General features: G+C 44.6%; 2 protein-coding genes across 2 annotated transcripts in view; both read right to left on the bottom strand.

The window, feature by feature from the left end:
* Nucleotides 1-2364: 2364 nt before the first annotated feature.
* On the bottom strand, nt 2365-5072 carry LOC123739586 (plexin-B3-like; the record flags this gene model as incomplete). The annotated part of the gene is made up of 2 exons (XM_045713904.1): nt 4898-5072; nt 2365-2523 (listed from the first exon to the last, which is right to left on the bottom strand). Coding segments are annotated over exons 1-2 (318 nt in total), but the record flags the coding sequence as incomplete, so codon positions are not given.
* Nucleotides 5073-6319: 1247 nt separating this feature from the next.
* LOC106591394 (plexin-B3) overlaps nt 6320-17462 on the bottom strand; it is a 253396-nt gene continuing 242253 nt past the window's right edge. The window contains exon 6 of the mRNA XM_045713905.1: nt 6320-6446. Within this exon, the coding sequence (XP_045569861.1) occupies nt 6320-6446 (127 nt within the window). The remainder of the gene's footprint in view (nt 6447-17462) is intronic.

A 17462-nucleotide genomic window follows, 5' to 3' on the forward strand; every position in this document is an offset into this window, starting at 1 on the left:
GTGTGTGTAGATACAGTAGACTAACCCAGCTGTGTGTAGATACAGTAGACTAACCCCTAAGGCTGTGTGTGTAGATACAGTAGACTAACCCCCTAAGGCTGTGTGTAGATAAGTAGACTAACCCTAAGGCTGTGTGTAGATACAGTAGACCCAACCCCTAAGGCTGTGTGTAGCTGACAGTAAGACTAACCCCTAAGGCTGTGTGTAGATAAGGTAGACTAACCCCAAGTCTATGTGTAGATACAGAAGGCTAACCCCTGAGGCTGTGTGTAGATACAGTAGACTAACCCCTAAGGCTGTGTGTAGATACAGTAGACTAACCCCTAAGGCTGTGTGTAGATAAGGTAGACTAACCCCCTAAGGCTGTGTGTAGAGACAGTGACTAACCCTGAGGCTGTGTGTAGTACAGTAGACTAACCCCAAGGGATGTGTATGTAGATACAGTAGACTAACCCCTAAGGCTGTGTGTAGATACAGTAGACTAACGCCTAAGGCTGTGTAGATACAGTAGACTAACCCCTAAGGCTGTGTGTAGATACAGTAGACTAACCCCCAAGGGCTGTGTGTAGTACATGTGACTAACCGCTAAGGCTGTGTGTAGATACAGTAGACTAACCCCTAAGGCTGTGTGTAGATACAGTAGACTGAACCCCTAAGGCTGTGTGTAGATACGTTAGACTAACCCTAAGGCTGTGTGTGTAGATAATGTGGGCTAAGCCCCTAAGCGGCTGTAGATAAGGTAGACAACCCCAAGGCTGTGTGTGAGTAGGTGACTAACCCCTGGCGTGTAGATACGGTAGACTAACCCCCTGGCTGTGTGTGTAGATACGGTAGACTAACCCCTAAGGCTGTGTGTGATACAGTGGACTTAACCCCCTAAGACTGTGTGTAGATAAGGTAGACTAACCCTAAGGCTGTGTGTAGATACAGTAGACTAACCCCGAAGGCTGTGTGTAGAGACAGTAGACTAACCCCGAAGGCTGTGTGTAGAGACAGTAGACTAACCCCTAAGGCGGTGTGTAGAGACAGTAGACTAACCACTAAGGCTGTGTGTAGAGACAGTAGACTAACCCCTAAGGCTGTGTGTAGAGACAGTAGATTAACCCTAAGGCTGTGTGTAGATAATGTAGACTAACCCCTAAGTCTGTGTGTAGATAAGGTAGACTAACCCCTAAGGCTGTGTGTAGATACGGTAGACTAAACCCTAAGGCTGTGTGTAGATAAGGTGGACAAACCCCTAAGGCTGTGTGTAGATACAGTAGACTAACCCCTAAGGCTGTGTGTAGGTACAGTTGACTAACCCCTAAGGCTGTGTGTAGATACAGTAGACTAACCCCTAAGGCTGTATGTAGATACAGTAGACTAACCCCTAAGGCTGTGTGTAGATACAGTAGACTAACCCCTAAGGCTGTGTGTGTAGATAATGTAGACTAACCCCTAAGGCTGTGTGTAGATACAGTAGACTAACCCTAAGGCTGTGTGTGTAGATACAGTAGACTAACCTCTAAGACTGTGTGTAGATACAGTAGACTAACCCCTAAGGCTGTGTAGATACAGTAGACTAACCCCTAAGGCTGTGCAGATACAGTAGACTAACCCCTAAGGCTGTGTGTAGATAAAGTAGACTAACCCCTAAGGCTGTGTGTGTAGATACAGTAGACTAACCCCTAAGGCTGTGTGTAGAGACAGTAGACTAACCCCTAAGGCTGTGTGTAGATACAGTAGACTAACCCCTAAGGATGTGTGTAGATACAGTAGACTAACCCTAAGGCTGTGTGTGTAGATACAGTAGACTAACCCCTTAGCCTGTGTGTAGATACAGTAGACTAACCCTAAGGCTGTGTGTGTAGATACAGTAGACTAACCCCTAAGGCTGTGTATATACAGTAGACTAACCCCTAAGGCTGTGTGTGTAGATACAGTAGACTAACCCCTAAGGCTGTGTGTAGATACAGTAGACTAACAACTAAGGCTTTGTGTAGATACAGTAGACTAACCCCTAAGGCTGTGTGTAGATACAGTAGACTAACTCCTAAGGCTGTGTGTAGATACAGTAGACTAACCCCTAAGGCTGTGTGTGTAGATACAGTAGACTAACCCCTAAGGCTGTGTGTAGATACAGTAGACTAACCCCTAAGGCTGTGTGTGTAGATACAGTAGACTAACCCCTAAGGCTGTGTGTAGATACAGTAGACTAACCCCTAAGGCTGTGTGTGTAGATAAGGTAGACTAACCCCTAAGGCTGTGTGTAGATACAGTAGACTAGCCCCTAAGGCTGTGTGTAGATAAGGTAGACTAACCCCTAAGGCTGTGTAGATACAGTAGACTAACCCCTAAGGCTGTGTGTAGATAAGGTAGACTAACCCTGAGGCTGGGCAGTTTGTGGTTCCCCAGACTGGCTGGCTGTTTCTCAGGAGGTTCACAGTACAGGTGAGTACTGTCCAGAGTCTTGACCTCACACTCCTTGTCTCCCAGCCAGGCTACCACCTCCCCTCGGGTCATAGCACGCGTCAGGCCCTTACCCTAGGGAGAGAGACATCCAAGGGTTAGTCAGGTCCTTACCCTGGGGAGAGAGACATGGGTTAGTCAGGTCTTTACCCTGGGAGAGAAATCCATGGGTTAGTCAGGTCCTTACCCTGGGAGAGACATCCATGGGTTAGTCAGGTCCTTACCCTGGGGGAGAGACATCCATGGGTTAGTCAGGCCCTTACCCTAGGGGAGAGACATGGGTTAGTCAGGTCCTTACCCGAGGTTGAGAGACAGCCATGGGTTAGTTAGGTCCTTACCCTGGGGAGAGACATCCATGGGTTAGTCAGGTCCTTACCCTGGGGGAGAGACATCCATGGGTTAGACAGGTCCTTACCCTGGGGGAGAGACATCCATGGGTTAGACAGGTCCTTACCCTGGGGGAGAGACATCCATGGGTTAGTCAGGTCCTTACCCTGCGGGAGAGACATCCATGGGTTAGTCAGGCCCTTACCCTAGGGGAGAGACATGGGTTAGTCAGGTCCTTACCCTGGGAGAGAGAGACATGGGTTAGTCAGGTCCTTACCTTGGGGAGAGACATCCATGGGTTAGTCAGGTCCTTACCCTGGGAGAGAGAGACATGGGTTAGTCAGGTCTTTACCCTGGGGAGAGAAATCCATGGGTTAGTCAGGTCCTTACCCTGGGAGAGACATCCATGGGTTAGTCAGGTCCTTACCCTGGGGAGAGTCATGGGTTAGTCATGTCCTTACCCTGGGGGAGAGACATGGGTTAGTCAGGTCTTTACCCTGGGGGAGAGAGACATGGGTTAGTCAGGTCCTTACCCTGGGGGAGAGACATCCATGGGTTAGTCAGGCCCTTACCCGAGGGGAGAGACATCCATGGGTTAGTTAGGTCCTTACCCTGGGGAGAGACATCCATGGGTTAGTCAGGTCCTTACCCTGGGGAGAGACATCCATGGGTTAGAAAGGTCCTTACCCTGGGGAGAGACATCCATGGGTTAGTCAGGTCCTTACCCTGGGGAGAGACATCCATGGGTTAGTCAGGCCCTTACCCTAGGGGAGAGACATGGGTTAGTCAGGTCCTTACCCCTGGGAGAGAGAGACATGGGTTAGTCAGGTCCTTACCCTGGGGAGAGACATCCATGGGTTAGTCAGGTCCTTACCCTGGGAGAGAGAGACATGGGTTAGTCAGGTCTTTACCCTGGGAGAGACATCCATGGGTTAGTCAGGTCCTTACCCTGGGAGAGACATCCATGGGTTAGTCAGGTCCTTACCCTGGGGGGAGTCATGGGTTAGTCAGGTCCTTACCCTGGGGGAGAGACATGGGTTAGTCAGGTCTTTACCCTGGGGGAGAGAGACATGGGTTTGTCTGGTCCTTACCCTGGGGGAGAGAGACATGGGTTAGTCAGGTCCTTACCCTGGGGGAGAGACATCCATGGGTTAGTCAGGTCCTTACCCTGGTGGAGAGACATCCATGGGTTAGTCAGGTCCCTTACCCTGGGAGAGAGAGACATGGTTAGTCAGGTCCTTACCCTGGGGGAGAGACATCCATGGGTTAGTCAGGCCCTTACCCTAGGGGAGAGACATGGGTTAGTCAGGTCCTTACCCTGGGAGAGAGAGACATGGGTTAGTCAGGTCCTTACCCTGGGGGGAGAGACATCCATGGGTTAGTCAGGTCCTTACCCTGGGAGAGAGAGAGACATGGGTTAGTCAGGTCTTTACCCTGGGAGAGACATCCATGGGTTAGTCAGGTCCTTACCCTGGGGGAGTCATGGGTTAGTCAGGTCCTTACCCTGGGGAGAGACATGGGTTAGTCAAGTCTTTACCCTGGGGAGAGAGACATGGGTTAGTCAGGTCCTTACCCTGGGGGAGAGAGACATGGGTTAGTCAGGTCCTTACCCTGGGGGAGAGACATCCATGGGTTAGTCAGGTCCTTACCCTGGTGGAGAGACATCCATGGGTTAGTCAGGTCCTTACCCTGGGAGAGAGAGACATGGGTTAGTCAGGTCCTTACCCTGGGGAGAGACATCCATGGGTTAGTCAGGTCCTTACCCTGGGGCAGAGAGACATGGGTTAGTCAGGTCCTTACCCTGGGGGAGAGACATGGGTTAGTCAGGTCCTTACCCTGGGGAGAGACATCCATGGGTTAGTCAGGTCCTTACCCTTGGGGAGAGAGATATGAGTTAGTCAGGTCCTTACCCTGGGGGAGAAACATAGGTTAGTCAGGTCCTTACCCTGGGGGAGAGACATCATACAGATTAAATCATATGAAGTGATAAAACAAGTCCATGTCATTGCGTGCTGCGGACACGTCGCTTCATAAGACAGTTTTTCATCGACCCCACAGGGGATATTTGACTACCAATAAAGACAACAATAAACATACATTTAAATGTATTAACTTATCTCACCTCTACAGCGATGACCCCTCCAGGTTTGAAGCGGTAGGGTGTGTCCGGGTCGTCTCTGTTCAGAGCGAACAGCTCGGGGTTGGGGTAGTAGGAGAACGTCTTCCCCGCGACGCTCTCAAACGCCACCTTAACGTTGTCCAGCTCAAACCACACCCCCATGACCTTAGTGTCAGGGGTCACACGCGGGTCAAACAGGTCATCTCAGAGGAAGAGACCACCGTACAATGCTCCTGCTTCAGAGAGAGCAAGCGAGAGCAGGAGAGGGAGAGGGAGAGGGAGAGAGTGAGAGGGAAAGGGAGAGAGAGAGAGCGCTAGAGCGAGAGGGAGAGAGCAAGAGGGAAAGCGAGAGAGAGAGAGAGACAGAGAGAGAGAGACAGAGAGAGAGAGAGCGAGAAGTTAGTTGGGGTCTGAATCAGTAATCACATTACTATGAGTCCAGAAGATTCCCATTTGATTTATTTGACCATTTAAAACCCCCATTCAACCCCGTGGATACACTGCATTTAAAACCCCATTCAACCGCGTGGATACACTGCATTTAAAACCCCATTCAACCCCGTGGATACACTGCATTTGAAACCCCATTCAACCCCGTGGATACACTGCATTTAAAACCCCATTCAACCCCATGGATACACTGCATTTAAACCCCCATTCAACCCTGTGGATACACTGCATTTAAAACCCCATTCAACCCCGTGGATACACTGCATTTAAAACCCCATTCAACCCCATGGATACACTGCATTTAAAACCCCATTCAACCCCGTGGATACACTGCATTTAAAAACCCCATTCAACCCCGTGGATACACTGCATTTAAAACCCCATTCAACCGCGTGGATACACTGCATTTAAAACCCCATTCAACCCCGTGGATACACTGCATTTAAAACCCCATTCAACCCCCGTGGATACACTGCATTTAAAACCCCATTCAACCGCGTGGATACACTGCATTTAATACCCCATTCAACCCCATGGATACACTGCATTTAAACCCCCATTCAACCCTGTGGATACACTGCATTTAAAACCCCATTCAACCCCGTGGATACACTGCATTTAAAACCCCATTCAACCCCGTGGACACACTGCATTTAAAACCCCATTCAACCCCATGGATACACTGCATTTAAAACCATCCAGGACAACACAACAGAAGCAGAACAACACATGTCCCCTGTGGGCCTCTTGTTCAGGCTGGCAGGTAAAGGCTTACTGATACATCAACTACACAACAATACAAATGGCTGCGTTTACACAGGCAGATCAATTCAGATGTTTGGTCCAAATTATTGGCAAAAGAGACTGATCTGATTGGTGCCAAATTAGTGAAACATATCAGAATTGGGCTGCCTGTGTAAAGGCAGTATCAATCCGGGCTTTACCTTTGGAACGGTGCTGTTGAAGACCAGTTGGTTATTCCTCCTCCTCCTCCTCCTCCTCCTCATCGGGCGGGTTCTCTTTAGGCTCCACCCACACAGTTATCATTGGCTGCTGGACCACGTACAGGCTACGCCCAATCACCTTTATACTACGCCCACCCCTGGAAAAAAACATTAATTTAATAACATACATGAAGGGAACTCTCGTCGCCAGCTGTGTGGTTAGTGAGAAAGTGCATGTTGCAAATGTACGCTCCTTACTAGACGTCCGACTACGTCCGATAAATCCGCGGACGGCGTCGGGCCGCTCACAGGGGCCGGATCTTCCAGGAAGTCATCGAACGGAGTCTCTCGGACCTTCCGTTTCCGTTTAATAAAATTTACAAAATTTGGTCATTTCTTTGCAGTCCCGGATTATTCCACGAGAGGGCGAACGGAATCATATTGCAAATGTAACATATATCACCAATCACGACACGGCTTTTTCTCCTAAACGGAAAAGAATTCGAAGACGAAACTCGGTCTGCGTGGGTTTGGCATAATGGGCCCCGAACAGGATGGAGTCGAGGCCTCGAAGCTTTTCGAGTTAAGGCTATTTTTCTGGGATTAAAAGTCAAACAGGAAAATAGAGTGCTGATTTGACCGCTTCACATCAAACTACATGAGCCTACGGTGTCAGGAGAAAAGGAACCATGCATTTACCAATTTTCATTTCAGAGAAATTGTACAATGACACATTGGTGATATTCAACAATAGGAGGTTTTATTTCGAAAAAGTTACATATCCAGTTGCAGCGTGTTCAGATGAGTCCGTTAAGGCGGGTTTCGGAGCTCTGCAAGATTTCTGTGATTTTCTGTGATTTTCTGAAACAACACACACTTGTTCAACCCTCTGTAAATAAGTCAGTTCTTAACATAAAGACCTAAAACTCAATATTCTATAAGAGCCTAACGTTCAGATTCCTGTGTCAACCAGAAGTGCCTTAAAATGGTGTCATAGGGGCTGTTTTGAAGGGTTAAAAAGGTCAGATCTTTCCACAACTTCATATGTGTGACTAGGCAACCCTCATGAACTGTAATTCAGTCATATATCCCATCAGATGTCAAAGAAAAGCTCTCTCACACACACACAGCAAGGACGGAGTGACACAGTGCGGTGCTTAAAGACACAAAGAGCCTGCAATGGCATTACCATTATCTCTAGGCTGTGCCGAGTTCAATGAGACGCCCCGCTTGACCGTAGCTCGTTCGGTCTGAGCGCAGTGACCGTGAGAAAACTAGGCCCAAAATGATGCCTGCACCAATATGTCAAGTGCTTTTGGGTGACAGTGAGAGAACCGTTAGGGTTAGAAGCACAATTCAACCTCAGGAGCGTTCCTGAGGTCCTCCCGATCTGTGCAAGCCTAACCTTGACCCTATGGCATTAACCCTTCACAGTAAAAAGAAGGTGTTTAGATCAAAAAGTGTGCAATGACTTCTCTCCCCATAGGAATGAATTGACAATTCTCCTAAATTCAACCTGAAGTCTATGTGGGTTATGAATGCCTTATGAACCTGTCTTCTATAACAATCCATCAGGCTACTGTGAGGTCTACCTGTGTCGATTCTAAGGTTCCTGGAGCAACCGGAAGTTGTTAATATCACCCTAGAGCTATTGTCATTTAAGCAACCTGCAGATAGTGAAAATCACGCAACTCAACCATCTGTCATTCAGTCAATTCTTAAGGTAGAGACTTCATATTCAGGATTCTGTTTATGTCTACCCCAAAGACAACGTGTGTGGAGCAAGCGCTTCCTGTGACAACCGGAAGTTGTTAAAAACAGCCTAGAGCTATTGTCATTTAACCTGCACATAGTGAAAATCACGCAACTCAACCATCTGTCATTCAGTCAATTCTTAAGGTAGAGAGTTCATATTCAGGATTCGGTTTATGTCTACCCCAAAGACAACGTGTGTGGAGCAAGAGCTTCCTGTGACAACCGGAAGTTGTTAAAAACAGCCTAGAGCAATTGTCATATAAAACGCACATAGTGAAAATCACGCAACTCAACCATCTGTCATTCAGTCAATTCTTAAGGTAGAGACTTCATATTCAGGATTCTGTATATGCCTACCCCAAAGACAACGTGTGTCTATTCTTTTTGCAAAAAAACTAAAACAGACACACAATTTGGCCATAGGTACATAGTGTGGGGCTTAGAGGCTTATACCGCCTTCAAGAGTTATTTTCGTTCAAACGATTCAAGAACCGTCAGACCTAGAGCTCCAAAATTTTAGAAACCTGTTCTAGAGCTCAAGTCGATAGTGCACGGGGATTTATGTGGCTCTAGAAGGTTCTCAGACCGAGAAACCGCCTCGTGCATTTGCAATATGTTCAATTCATTTTGAATATCACGGACATGGCGACATGTAGAAATGTCCCAGAGTCGCAAGACTAGGTGCATTGAAACCGCCTCGGCCCATAGAGACGGACCCCAATGTCTCTGTCCGATAGCTCTTTCAGGGACCCCGTAGTAACGCCCTGAAAAAGTGGATTTTCAGCACCAATTAAGGCCATTGCTCGGGCACCGAATGACCTATCGAGCCGAAACTTGGGATTCGGGGTCGCCTCACATAGGCCTACACATATTGTCAGAGCTGGTCCCGCAGCTATAACGTAACTATGTGTTTTATGTTTTTTTATGGTTAAAATTGAAAGCACTGTGAATTATGGGCCTTCTCTGACATATGTGATAGTTGGCTTCTATACGAGTTGGAAAAAGTGGATTTGGTGTCAGATGGTATCAGTTTGGTGTCAGAATGACATCTAATTGACTGATGGATGCTGACTGCTGGGTGACGAGCAATGGAGAGGAACCACAGTCACTGCCCGGCCATCCCGAGTTCATCGGGCCAGTCAATTATGCATTTCTGCAGTATTTTTGAGCATGCATAAATTCGTGATGCTAAATGCCCATTGAATCATATTGCAAACGTAACGCGCAATATTGCAAATGTAACGTGCATTTGCAACATGATTGAACAGCAAAAAATATCACCAAAGTTGACATGATGAATCATATTGCAAACGTAACGCCGCAATATTGCAAACGTAACGTGCATTTGCAATATGATTCAACAGCAAAAAATATCACCAAAGTTGACATCATGAAATCAACACAATGAGCGATAGAGAGGAACCACAGTCACTGCACGGCCATCCCCAGTTCATCGGGACAGTCGATTATGCATTTCTGCAGTGTTTTTGAGCATGCCAAATTCGTGATGTTAAGGCCCATTGAAACATATTGCAAATGTGCATCCATGCACATGGTGACCCGAAATGGGTTACCAGGATTATTTTTTACAAGGGTTTTAAATGCCTTTAGGGGGGTGCAAGGGGTCCACGGTTGGGTAGGGAGCACCTTCCATCAGTGCCAATCCAGTATGGGGCGCCCCTAGTCATTTTGGACATTTTTCAAAAAATTGCTAAAAAACGACAGTCCCACTTCTCTCATGTCACCATCAAGCCATGGAGAGGAACCACAGTCACTGCACGGCCATCCCCAGTTCATCGGGACAGTCGATTTTGCATTTCTGCAGTGTTTTTGAGCATGCCAAATACGTGATGTTAAGGCCCATTGAAACATATTGCAAATGCACATCCATGCACATGGTGACCCGAAATGGGTTACCAGGATTAATTTTTACAAGGGTTTTAAATGCCTTTAGGGGGTGCAAGGGGTCCACGGTTGGGTAGGGAGCACCTTCCATCAGTGCCCATCCAGTATGGGGCGCCCCTAGTCATTTTGGACATTTTTCAAAAAATCATATTGCAAATGCCCATCCGCGTATTTGCAATATGATTCAACAGCAAAAAATATCACCAAAGTTGACATGATGAAATCAACACAACGAGCGATGGAGAGGAACCAGGAGCATTCCTGAGGTCCTCCCGATCTGTGCAAGCCTAACCTTGACCCTGTGGCATTAACCCTTCACAGTGAAAAGAAGGTTTTTAGATCAAACTGTGTGCAATGACTTCTCTCCCCATAGGAACACATAGACTATTCTCCAAAATTCAACCTGAAGCCTATGTGGGTTATGAATGCCTTATGAACCTGTCTTCTATAACAATCCATCAGGCTACTGTGAAGTCTACCTGTGTCGATTCTAAGGTTCCTGGAGCCACCGGAAGTTGTTAAAAACAGCCTAGAGCTATTGTCATATGGCCAACAAGCAGATAGTGAAAATCACGCAACTCAACCATGTGCCATTCAGTCAATTCTTAAGGTAGAGACTTCATATTCAGGATTCTGTTTATGTCTACCCCAAAGACAACGTGTGTGGAGCAAGACCTTCCTGTGACAACCGGAAGTGATTAAAAACAGCCTAGAGCTATTGTCATATAAAACGCACATAGTGAAAATCACGCAACTCAACCATCTGTTATTCAGTCAATTCTTAAGGTAGAGACTTCATATTCAGGATTCTGTTTATGTGTACCCCAAAGACAACGTGTGTGGACCAAGAGCTTCCTGTGATAACCGGAAGTTGTTAAAAACAGCCAAGAGCTATTGTTATATAAAACGCACATAGTGAAAATCACGCAACTCAACCATCTGTCATTCAGTCAATTCTTAAGGTAGAGACTTCTTATTCAGGATTCTGTTTATGTCTACCCCAAAGACAACGTGTGTTGAGTAAGAACTTCCTGTGACAACCGGAAGTGGTTAAAAACAGCCAAGAGCTATTGTCATTTAACCTGCACATAGTGAAAATCACGCAACTCAACCATCTGTCATTCAGTCAATTCTTAAGGTAGAGACTTCATATTCAGGATTCTGTTTATGTCTACCCCAAAGACAACGTGTGTGGAGCAAGAGCTTCCTGTGACAACCGGAAGTTGTTAAAAACAGCCTAGAGCTATTGTCATATGGCAAACCAGCAGATAGTGAAAATCACCAACTCAACCATCTGTTATTCAGTCAATTCTTAAGGTAGAGACTTCATATTCAGGATTCTGTTTATGTCTACCCCAAAGACAACGTGTGTGGAGCAAGAGCTTCCTGTGACAACCGGAAGTGGTTAAAAACAGCCTAGAGCTATTGTCATATAAAACGCACATAGTGAAAATCACCCAACTCAACCATCTGTCATTCAGTCAATTCTTAAGGTAGAGACTTCTTATTCAGGATTCTGTTTATGTCTACCCCAAAGACAACGTGTGTTGAGTAAGAACTTCCTGTGACAACCGGAAGTTGTTAAAAACACCCAAGAGCTATTGTCATATGGCCAACCAGCAGATAGTGAAAATCACGCAACTCAACCATCTGTCATTCAGTCAATTCTTAAGGTAGAGACTTCTTATTCAGGATTCTGTTTATGTCTACCCCAAAGACAACGTGTGTTGAGTAAGAACTTCCTGTGACAACCAGAAGTTGTTAAAAACACCCAAGAGCTATTGTCATATGGCCAACCAGCAGATAGTGAAAATCACGCAACTCAACCATCTGTCATTCAGTCAATTCTTAACCTCTCTAGGCTAGGCGGGACGAATTCGTCCCACCTACGTAACAGCCACTGCCAGCCTGTGGCGCGATTTTCAAACCTTAAAAATCCTATTACTTCAATTTCTCAAACATATGACTATTTTACAGCCATTTAAAGACAAGACTCTCGTTAATCTAACCACACTGTCCGATTTCAAAAAGGCTTTACAACGAAAGCAAAACATTAGATTATGTCAGCAGAGTACCAAGCCAGAAATAATCAGACACCCATTTTTCAAGCCAGCATATAATGTCACCAAAACCCAGAAGACAGCTAAATGCAGCACTCACCTTTGATGATCTTCATCAGATGACAACCCTAGGACATTATGTTATACAATACATGCACGTTTTGTTCAATCAAGTTCATATTTATATCAAAAACCAGCTTTTTACATTAGCATGTGACGTTCAGAACTAGCATACCCCCCGCAAACTTCCGGGGAATTCGCTAACATTTTACTAAATTACTCACGATAAACGTTCACAAAAAGCATAACAATTATTTTAAGAATTATAGATACAGACCTCCTCTATGCACTCGATATGTCCGATTTTAAAATAGCTTTTGGTGAAAGCACATTTTGCAATATTCTAAGTACATAGCCCAGGCATCACGGGCTCGCTTATTTAGACACCCGGCAAGTTTAGCACTCACCATAATCATATTTACTATTATAAAAGTTTGATTACCTTTTGTTGTCTTCGTCAGAATGCACACCCAGGACTGCTACTTCAATAACAAATGTTGGTTTGGTCCAAAATAATCCATCGTTATATCCGAATAGCGGCGTTTTGTTCGTATGCGTTCCAGACACTATCCGAAATAGTAAAGAAGTGTCGCGCGCATGGCGCAATTCGTGACAATAAAATTCTAAGTATTCCATTACCGTACTTCAAGCATGTCAACCGCTGTTTAAAATCAATTTTTACGACATTTTTCTCGTAGAAAAGCGATAATATTCCGACAGGGAATCTCCTTTTCGGCAAACAGAGGAAAAAATCCCAAAGGCGGGGGCGGTCGGGGTCACGCGCATAAGCCAGTGTCCCTTGATCGGCCACTTGAGAAAGGCGATAATGTGTTTCAGCCTGGGGCTGGAATGACGACATTCTGTTTTTTCCGGGCTCTGAGCGCCTATGGACGACGTGGGAAGTGTCACGTTAGAGCAGAGATCCTTAGTAAATGAGTAAAAAGACAACGTGTGTTGAATAAGAACTTCCTGTGACAACCGGAAGTGGTTAAAAACAGCCTAGAGCTATTGTCATTTAACCTGCACATAGTGAAAATCACTCAACTCAACCATCTGTCATTCAGTCAATTCTTAAGGTAGAGACTTCTTATTCAGGATTCTGTTTATGTCTACCCCAAAGACAACGTGTGTTGAGTAAGAACTTCCTGTGACAACCGGAAGTTGTTAAAAACACCCAAGAGCTATTGTCATATGGCCAACCAGCAGAAAGTGAAAATCACGCAACTCAACCATCTGTCATTCAGTCAATTCTTAAGGTAGAGACTTCTTATTCAGGATTCTGTTTATGTCTACCCCAAAGACAACGTGTGTTGAGTAAGAACTTCCTGTGACAACCGGAAGTGGTTAAAAACAGCCAAGAGCTATTGTCATTTAACCTGCACATAGTGAAAATCACGCAACTCAACCATCTGTCATTCAGTCAATTCTTAAGGTAGAGACTTCATATTCAGGATTCTGTTTATGTCTAGCCCAAAGACAACTTGTGTGGAGCAAGAGCTTCCTGTGACAACCGGAAGTGGTTAAAAACAGCCTAGAGCTATTGTCATATAAAACGCACATAGTGAAAATCACGCAACTCAACCATCTGTCATTCAGTCAATTCTTAAGGTAGAGACTTCATATTCAGGATTCTGTTTATGTCTACCCCAAAGACAACGTGTATTGAGTAAGAACTTCCTGTGACAACCGGAAGTGGTTAAAAACAGCCTAGAGCTATTGTCATTTAACCTGCACATAGTGAAAATCACTCAACTCAACCATCTGTCATTCAGTCAATTCTTAAGGTAGAGACTTCTTATTCAGGATTCTGTTTATGTCTACCCCAAAGACAACGTGTGTTGAGTAAGAACTTCCTGTGACAACCGGAAGTTGTTAAAAACACCCAAGAGCTATTGTCATATGGCCAACCAGCAGAAAGTGAAAATCACGCAACTCAACCATCTGTCATTCAGTCAATTCTTAAGGTAGAGACTTCTTATTCAGGATTCTGTTTATGTCTACCCCAAAGACAACGTGTGTTGAGTAAGAGCTTCCTGTGACAACCGGAAGTTGTTAAAAACAGCCTAGAGCTATTGTCATATGGCCAACCAGCAGATAGTGAAAATCACGCAACTCAACCATCTGTTATTCAGTCAATTCTTAAGGTAGAGACTTCATATTCAGGATTCTGTTTATGTCTACCCAAAAGACAACGTGTGTGGAGCAAGAGCTTCCTGTGACAACCGGAAGTGGTTAAAAACAGCCTAGAGCTATTGTCATATAAAACGCACATAGTGAAAATCACGCAACTCAACCATCTGTCATTCAGTCAATTCTTAAGGTAGAGACTTCATATTCAGGATTCTGTTTATGTCTACCCCAAAGACAACGTGTGTTGAGTAAGAGATTCCTGTGACAACCGGAAGTTGTTAAAAACACCCAAGAGCTATTGTCATATGGCCAACCAGCAGAAAGTGAAAATCACGCAACTCAACCATCTGTCATTCAGTCAATTCTTAAGGTAGAGACTTCTTATTCAGGATTCTGTTTATGTCTACCCCAAAGACAACGTGTGTTGAGTAAGAACCTCCTGTGACAACCGGAAGTGGTTAAAAACAGCCAAGAGCTATTGTCATTTAACCTGCACATAGTGAAAATCACGCAACTCAAACATTTGTTATTCAGTCAATTCTTAAGGTAGAGACTTCATATTCAGGATTATGTTTATGTCTACCCCAAAGACAACGTGTGTGGAGCAAGAGCTTCCTGTGACAACCGGAAGTTGTTAAAAACAGCCTAGAGCTATTGTCATATGGCCAACCAGCAGATAGTGAAAATCACGCAACTCAACCATCTGTTATTCAGTCAATTCTTAAGGTAGAGACTTCATATTCAGGATTCTGTTTATGTCTACCCCAAAGACAACGTGTGTGGAGCAAGAGCTATCTGTGACACCCGGAAGTGATTAAAAACAGCCTAGAGCTATTGTCATATAAAACGCACATAGTGAAAATCACGCATCTCAACCATCTGTTATTCAGTCAATTCTTAAGGTAGAGACTTCATATTCAGGATCCTGTTTATGTCTACCCCAAAGACAACGTGTGTGGAGCAAGAGCTTCCTGTGACAACCGGAAGTTGTTAAAAACACCCAAGAGCTATTGTCATATGGCCAACCAGCATAAAGTGAAAATCACGCAACTCAACCATCTGTCATTCAGTCAATTCTTAAGGTAGAGACTTCTTATTCAGGATTCTGTTTATGTCTACCCCAAAGACAACGTGTGTTGAGTAAGAGCTTCCTGTGACAACCGGAAGTTGTTAAAAACAGCCTAGAGCTATTGTCATATGGCCAACCAGCAGATAGTGAAAATCACGCAACTCAACCATCTGTTATTCAGTCAATTCTTAAGGTAGAGACTTCATATTCAGGATTCTGTTTATGTCTACCCAAAAGACAACGTGTGTGGAGCAAGAGCTTCCTGTGACAACCGGAAGTGGTTAAAAACAGCCTAGAGCTATTGTCATATAACAGCACATAGTGAAAATCACGCAACTCAACCATCTGTCATTCAGTAAATTCTTAAGGTAGAGACTTCTTATTCAGGATTCTGTTTATGTCTACCCCAAAGACAACGTGTGTTGAGTAAGAACTTCCTGTGACAACCGGAAGTTGTTAAAAACAGCCAAGAGCTATTGTCATATGGCCAACCAGCAGAAAGTGAAAATCACGCAACTCAACCATGTGCCATTCAGTCAATTCTTAAGGTAGAGACTTCATATTCAGGATTCTGTTTATGTCTACCCCAAAGACAACGTGTGTGGAGCAAGAGCTTCCTGTGACAACCGGAAGTTGTTAAAAACAGCCTAGAGCTATTGTCATATGGCCAACCAGCATATAGTGAAAATCACGCAACTCAACCATCTGTTATTCAGTCAATTCTTAAGGTAGAGACTTCATATTCAGGATTCTGTTTATGTCTACCCCAAAGACAACGTGTGTGGAGCAAGAGCTATCTGTGACAACCGGAAGTGATTAAAAACAGCCTAGAGCTATTGTCATATGGCCAACGAGCAGATAGTGAAAATCACGCATCTCAACCATCTGTTATTCAGTCAATTCTTAAGGTAGAGACTTCATATTCAGGATCCTGTTTATGTCTACCCCAAAGACAACGTGTGTGGAGCAAGAGCTTCCTGTGACAACCGGAAGTTGTTAAAAACACCCAAGAGCTATTGTCATATGGCCAACCAGCATAAAGTGAAAATCACGCAACTCAACCATCTGTCATTCAGTAAATTCTTAAGGTAGAGACTTCTTATTCAGGATTCTGTTTATGTCTACCCCAAAGACAACGTGTGTTGAGTAAGAGCTTCCTGTGACAACCGGAAGTTGTTAAAAACAGCCTAGAGCTATTGTCATATGGCCAACCAGCAGATAGTGAAAATCACGCAACTCAACCATCTGTCATTCAGTCAATTCTTAAGGTAGAGACTTCATATTCAGGATTCTGTTTATGTCTACCCAAAAGACAACGTGTGTGGAGCAAGAGCTTCCTGTGACAACCGGAAGTGGTTAAAAACAGCCTAGAGCTATTGTCATATAAGCACATAGTGAAAATCACGCAACTCAACCATCTGTCATTCAGTAAATTCTTAAGGTAGAGACTTCTTATTCAGGATTCTGTTTATGTCTACCCCAAAGACAACGTGTGTTGAGTAAGAACTTCCTGTGACAACCGGAAGTTGTTAAAAACACCCAAGAGCTATTGTCATATGGCCAACCAGCAGAAAGTGAAAATCACGCAACTCAACCATCTGTCATTCAGTCAATTCTTAAGGTAGAGACTTCTTATTCAGGATTCTGTTTATGTCTACCCCAAAGACAACGTGTGTTGAGTAAGAACTTCCTGTGACAACCGGAAGTGGTTAAAAACAGCCAAGAGCTATTGTCATTTAACCTGCACATAGTGAAAATCACGCAACTCAACCATCTGTCATTCAGTCAATTCTTAAGGTAGAGACTTCATATTCAGGATTCTGTTTATGTCTAACCCAAAGACAACGTGTGTGGAGTAAGAACTTCCTGTGACAACCGGAAGTTGTTAAAAACAGCCAAGAGCTTTTGTCATATGGCCAACCAGCAGAAAGTGAAAATCACGCAACTCAACCATCTGTCATTCAGTCAATTCTTAAGGTAGAGACTTCTTATTCAGGATTCTGTTTATGTCTACCCCAAAGACAACGTGTGTTGAGTAAGAACTTCCTGTGACAACCGGAAGTGGTTAAAAACAGCCAAGAGCTATTGTCATTTAACCTGCACATAGTGAAAATCACGCAACTCAACCATTTGTTATTCAGTCAATTCTTAAGGTAGAGACTTCATATTCAGGATTATGTTTATGTCTACCCCAA

The sequence above is a fragment of the Salmo salar genome, unplaced genomic scaffold (genome assembly GCF_905237065.1).
Source record: "Salmo salar unplaced genomic scaffold, Ssal_v3.1, whole genome shotgun sequence".
In the NCBI taxonomy this organism is placed as follows: domain Eukaryota; kingdom Metazoa; phylum Chordata; class Actinopteri; order Salmoniformes; family Salmonidae; genus Salmo; species Salmo salar.